A 6,402-nucleotide genomic window follows, 5' to 3' on the forward strand; every position below is an offset into this window, starting at 1 on the left:
ATTTTACAGTTAAATGGCACTGCGATTAAAAATAGCTCCTGAGAGAACCCATTTTTTTGTACCTAGTGCAAAACAGATTTATTAAAGGAAATTGAAGTGAAATAGTAAAATTCCAATAAAAATACACATCTGTGCCAAAATTTATGCAGTTGGCAATAACACAGGCAAAATGATCAAAAAAACAAAACTGAAAAGGACAAAAATGTCCAAAAGGTCGCACAAGGGTTAAAGTATCAAATTACACGTTACCCATAAAGCCCCAGGCTGTACATCACATGCTTGTTTGTAAAACGGCAAGAGATTCATTTTCTTGCACTGCATACATTTTTGACACTTTCAGAATCATAAGCTCACTGTTATTTAAAGTATCAAATTGCATGTTACTCATAACTCACTTAAGGCCAACAAGTGAGCCTGTGTCAGACGACACAAGTGTGAGTCGTGTTTCGTAATGCACCTCACGCTGAAGTCCATTTAACTAGAACTCTGCATTCTCATCAACATGCCAAGCTCCAGTCTACAATAATGAGGAAACACCTTTTCGGTTACATGACGAATGCCAGAGAATCAACCTCTGCATTGGACCAAAGCGCAGCTAAACCACAGGTGTCGGCGCTAAGAACAGCTTGCAGGTTTAATTGGAAAGGAAGAGAGATGTAGTTCTCTGATCTACCTGATAAGAAATCAACTGGCTGCATCATTTAAAATGCAACCAGGAGATGATTCTCATTTTATTAAAAAAGAAAATACGTTCTTCCTGAAGCCCGGTTCTGATTTGTCCCCTCACTTACCGGCTCCTTTCATAGCATTATAGATTTTCTGGGCATCTTCCTCTGGGTTGAAGCCTGATGCCTCAGTCACAGTTCCTCGGTTGCCCAACTACAGCAAAGAAGAGATAACACCACCTTTAGACAGATTTAACAAGTGCAAAACCGAAGCATAAAATGACACCTGAAAATTAGAGTTGCTGTCACAGGGCTGCTTGACAACTTATATATTTTTAGGCTCAGATTGTGTCAAAGGCAAAACATTTCTCAAACAGTAAAATTAAATTTTATTCTACATTATTTTAATTTAGGAAAAAAAATTAAATTCTCTTATGCGAACCAAGGCTGCATTTCGAAAATACAGTAAAACAGTAATATTGTTAAACATGAATACAATTTAAAATAACTTTTCTATTTGAATAGATTTTAAAAAGTAATTTATTCCTGTGATCGTGAAGCTACATTTTCAGCATCATTACTCCAGTCTTCAGTGTCACATGATACTTCAGAAATCATTCTAATATGCTGATTTGCTGCTCAAGAAATATTACTTCTTATTATTCATGTTGAAAACAGTTGTGCTGCTTAATATTTTTTGTCAAAATCATGATACACCTCTGCAGGGTATTTTGATGAATCGGACATTCGAAAAAACAGCATTGATTTAAAATAGAAATCTTTTGGAACATTATAAATGTCTTTACTGTCTCATTCAATCCATCTTTGCTGAATAAAAGTAATAAAAAAAAAAATACTAACCCCTAACACATTTTCTGATTGTGACTATTTTTCACATAACTATTTTCTACAATCTTATATTTGAGCTCATTTAAAAGTTGCCACCCTTTTAAAATTCACATACATTCAGTTATAGTACTAACTTAATTTCAAGCATCATTTGCCAGACTTTTGACTGGAAAATGAGAATGAACCAAATGTGTGATAATGATACAGTAAAATTAATTGCCTTTGCATCATCTAGAAGTGTGATTAAATGCATCAAATGTTTAGGAGAATGGTAAAAAAGATGATAGTAACAATGTCTCTCCTTTTACATTCAAAATACTTTTCTTACCGCTGCCATTGTGATGGAGGATGGAGGAAAGGTTAAAGTTTTGAGATGAGGAGATGAGAACACTAAAGGCAAGAAATAAAAAATGTGTTAAATATATGGAAGCATTAAATATATGAAGCCATTGTATAGGCAACTGTAATATAAAACAAATATTATTTAAACTGATGCAAAAGTGGTTTGTTATAATCAATTTTGTTTCATGCATTTATAATATATGTCTTTGAAATCCACAAACAAGCAACAACAAAAAAAAGTTTTATTTTGACACATATAGCAATGAAACAGACCAGGCCTTCATTTCCCAAAAGCATTGCAATCCTAAATTCTAATCCTATTGGTGTCACTGGTTTCTTTGATCTACTCAGGCGTACAACGATTTTAGGAAACGCGTGCCAGTTTGTTTGGGTTTTATTTAAGTGAAATTTAGGACTGAGCTCTTAATAGCAGGGTTAATGACACTACTAAATAAATAACACCTTTGGATGCACTAGCAAAATGGTTTCCACTTTACTATTCAGCTCATTAAGCAGAAGAGCCTCAACCAGTAATTAACAGCCTAATGCTCAGTATCAGTTTCCCCTTTGAAACAATAAACTTACAACCTTTTCTAACCCCTAAAAGACCTCATTCAAAACGCAGAGACATCTGACAGTCTCTCAGTTTTCACTTCATTGTGTTCTAACACTGACAGCGGCCCCATGACGATATAGTGCATCATTTAAGATCTTTTAATAATTTATTCTTTGCATACAATGTGCTGTATGTTCAAAGATCCTGTCGACATTATATTTGACTCGTGCTGTGCAACTGCAACAGCAACACTGTTCACAGACCTCTTTTGATTGAGCCTCAGTATCAGAGATTAATTCATTGACATTCAAAATGCATTTCAGTGTTTCATATTAAAGATTTAGCTCTTATTTGAGAAAGCTCAGCATCTGCCTACCAGTGTAACCCGCAAATTAGAACCCAAAAGAAATGGTTATGTTATTGCTCGTGAGAGTTCTCAGTTTAGTCAGCAACTTAATAAGATTCCTCGGTTACACTTTATTTCGATAGTCCACTTTAGACATTCTACTAACTATAAGTAACTTTGTAACTACATGTCAACTACATGTCAACTAATTCTCATTAATTTGCAACTACATGTCTACTAACTCTCAGAGTAGACTGTTAGGGTAGGTTTAGGGTTAGTAGAATGTTGACAAAGAAAGTGTTAGAAGATATTAAGCAGACAGTCTACTAATACTCTACTAACTGCTAGTTGACATGTAGTTGCAAAGTTACTTGCTGTTAATAGAATGTCTAAAGTGGACTATCGAAATAAAGTGTTACCGATTCCTCTGAAGAAATTAAAACAGAAACAAGACTTTTGACATGCAGATAATAGCCTAGTTGGTAAGAATTACATGAATAAAAAGTCCATATTCCAATCTCTGATGTTTGGTATATGAGTGAAATACGTTTAACAAATTTTTTTAATGTCAACATTTACTAAATGCAATAGCATGTAATTCTGCTTTCTAAAGACTGGTCAAAAATCTAGATATTTGCAATATTTGTTCATCAGAAGCATTTGCATATCTAAAATTAACATAAATTTTTTTTTGCAGTCAACTTAATAAAAAGTAAATATTTTTCAGATAATATTTTAACAGTTCATTTATAAAATCATCGCAGTGCAAAAGCCAATTATTTATTTTTGGAAACAATTATTTGATTTTGTTGTCTTTATGTTGCATTTAATAATTTCCACACACAGTACAGACCTATATATATATATATATATGTATATATATATATATGTGTGTGTGTGTGTGAAAACATATTTGCTTTTATATTTTAACAAGAGGGTCCTTCACAAGGAAATGATCATATTTGGAGGTCCTTATAGTATCAAAAATGTCAAAACTCCCGATCTAGGAGAAACAATATAGGCCTATAACAAAGAGATTTCATTCATTTTTCCCCTCTTGTGGTTATATCCTTCCTTGCTGACTATACTAGATCTAGGTCATTGTCTTGTGTTTGTAAAGCATGTGGTCTAATTAATTTGCCATGCAAAGCAATATGACTCATTGTATTTTAATGAAAGCCACATTTGAAGGGATCATGTTTAGCAGTATGGAGTCACGTGACGGAATATGGGCGTTCAGTGCTGTGGCAAAACGTTAGGAGAGAAAACTTCATTTTACAAACAAGCTTTAATCCACGATTAAGTTTTATTTCCATTGCGTGATTTCTATTCGCCTGTTAAATGAGTAAATTGATATTATAACCATTCGTTATAGAGCAGAAAGAGACGCGAATAACATGAAAGCTAAGTCATTTTTTTTTTAGGAAAGCGGGTGGGAGTTTTTCCCGTCTTACCTGCTGAAGCGCTGGATTCAGAGATGCACGGCACCCGTTCCTCTGAATGGACGTGGAGATTTGCGAGAATCTTTCTTTTGTTTTTTTCTTGAGTTTTGTTGCCAACTTTTGTGGGTGTTGGCCTGTATGGACAGAATCGTGTTACAGTTCCTCATTTACGGCCCCTCCTCTTTATATTACGTTGAGATGAGAGATTGAACAATTCATAACAGTTTGCTGATTTTTCACCCACATATGATCATTCATGTACTTACTGAAGCTTTTTAACTCTGTCACGTCTCAGCTGTGCTTATAGTCAATTTCAAAAGTTTAATTACTTTTTTCTCTAAACTCTATTGTCGCGAGGGTTTTCCAAGTATTTTTGACGTAAAATTAATTGCATTATAGAGGGTGCAAATTTTCTATCACGGATAAAGACAAGTAGAACGCTGCCAGCTATCTTCCATCTGGCAATAAAAAACGTAGGCTAATTTTGTAACTATGTACCTGTTCTATAAAGCTGACAAGTGACAACGTTAACTCATATCTGCATAGGGAGTTACAGCACCCCCTCTTGGTTGACAAAATTAAAAGCACCCCTCCTTCACATAAACTTCTTTCATAGTTTCTTCGTGTTTAATCATAATCATGCTGTGCATTGTGAATCAATCAGTCAAAGAAGAGATTTAAGGCTTTGCAGTAATTTATTATATGTTTTGCTGTTAAAGTATGACGGTAGTGACCTATTTCAATTTTAGAATGGGCAAATAATTAAATATAAAAATATTTTTGGTAAGTACAGTGATAAAATAAATGGCTACTGGGATAATGCACTCGTTCCCCTCTTGACAAAAACACAATTTAATGTCTTTCCAAAACCTTACAATCGGGATAAATCTTTCAAGGCTTCTATCAGACTATATTATATGTGCATGTCCCACATTTTGATGACTGGGCAAAACTCGTACAAATAAAGCAGAATGAATTCTGCTCATATAATATTTAATTTGACCTCCCAAGGTCAACATTTTCACTGCCTTTTCCTCTGCCCTGCTGCTGAAAGGTGGAGAAACGACTTTAATTATTGAGAATCTTAGACTTTTATTATAGTTTTTATAGCACTAGCTTCACGCTTCCGGTGTGGTTTCCGGTTAGCTGGCGCATCTGCAGCATCCGAAGCCACAGACGAGAAACGCCATGAACAACACGCTCATTTCTGCCTGAATTTGATTCTGTCCGATTAAAATCAAACCGCATCCATTCACCGTTCACCGGCAGGCCACCGGCGGAGCGCGCAGATGAGATGTGTCACGCGTCTGAGCGGGTTTTGCAGGAATGCTAGCGTTAGCGCCTAGCTGAGTATTTGTTGAATTTAAATGATTATTTTTTCATCAAACTAGAGACGAATTAATATGATTATGGACGTTTAACAAATGAAATGATCTATTATTCTAATTAATACCCGCATGTCATCTGCTTTTCTGCGAAAAGTGGGTGTTTTCAGATGTTCTAATGAGCTGCACTGCTGGCTGATGATGGAGAGTTTGACTTTCATCCATCAAAACAATAATTTGTCTTCACTTCACGTTTGAAGGTTCATTTTCAACAGGGCTTAAATGTTTACATTGATTTCAGCTGGATTTAAGTATTTATATCGTGATATGGGCCCGTGTCCCGTATATAGACACTAGACAAACACTTTAATCATATCAGGCCATCACTGATAGATGCTGTTTATTTGGATATACCCAACTGTGATGTATTAATTTAGCACATATACCGTTTGTTTTCGTTTACTAATACGTTTTTGTTGCTATACGGTTCATTTAAGCTGTGATCAGAACCAGAATTGGGCTACGAGTCCATGTTTGACAGTCACAGCTGATCTAGACCTCTGGCACCAGAACAACCAACCCACTTTCTTATAGACTCACATTAGTAGTTAAGGGATCTTTGATACATCATGAAGAAGTTCTTTGACTCCCGGCGGGAGCTGGTGGGCTCTGGACCCGGTTCTGGAGGTGGAGCTGGAGGTTCTGGATCCAGCAGCGGTGTTGGTGGGAATTTTATCGGACGGGCTTTCACTGTTGGAAGACACCAGGTCACTGTAGAAGAAACTCTGGCAGAAGGTATGTCAGACTGATGTTTAATATTTTCCTTGCAGGCTTGAACACACGACCTTTTAGTTAACAAACAAAATAATTATGTTTA

At 35.6% G+C, this 6,402-nt stretch overlaps 1 protein-coding gene across 1 annotated transcript in view; it reads right to left on the reverse strand.

Moving 5' to 3' along the window:
- LOC107758674 (annexin A4-like) overlaps positions 1-4,557 on the reverse strand; it is a 12,187-nt gene extending 7,630 nt beyond the window's left edge. Inside the window, exons 1-4 of the mRNA XM_016576476.1 lie at positions 4,467-4,557; positions 4,213-4,334; positions 1,843-1,904; positions 792-879 (exon numbers count right to left, since the gene is read on the reverse strand). Of these exons, the coding sequence (XP_016431962.1) occupies positions 792-879; positions 1,843-1,851 (97 nt within the window). The 5' untranslated portion in view covers positions 1,852-1,904; positions 4,213-4,334; positions 4,467-4,557. The remainder of the gene's footprint in view (positions 1-791; positions 880-1,842; positions 1,905-4,212; positions 4,335-4,466) is intronic.
- Positions 4,558-6,402: the final 1,845 nt, after the last annotated feature.

Source organism: Sinocyclocheilus rhinocerous, unplaced genomic scaffold, assembly GCF_001515625.1.
Source record: "Sinocyclocheilus rhinocerous isolate Xijiao unplaced genomic scaffold, SAMN03320098_v1.1 scaffold623, whole genome shotgun sequence".
Taxonomy (NCBI): Eukaryota; Metazoa; Chordata; class Actinopteri; order Cypriniformes; family Cyprinidae; genus Sinocyclocheilus; species Sinocyclocheilus rhinocerous.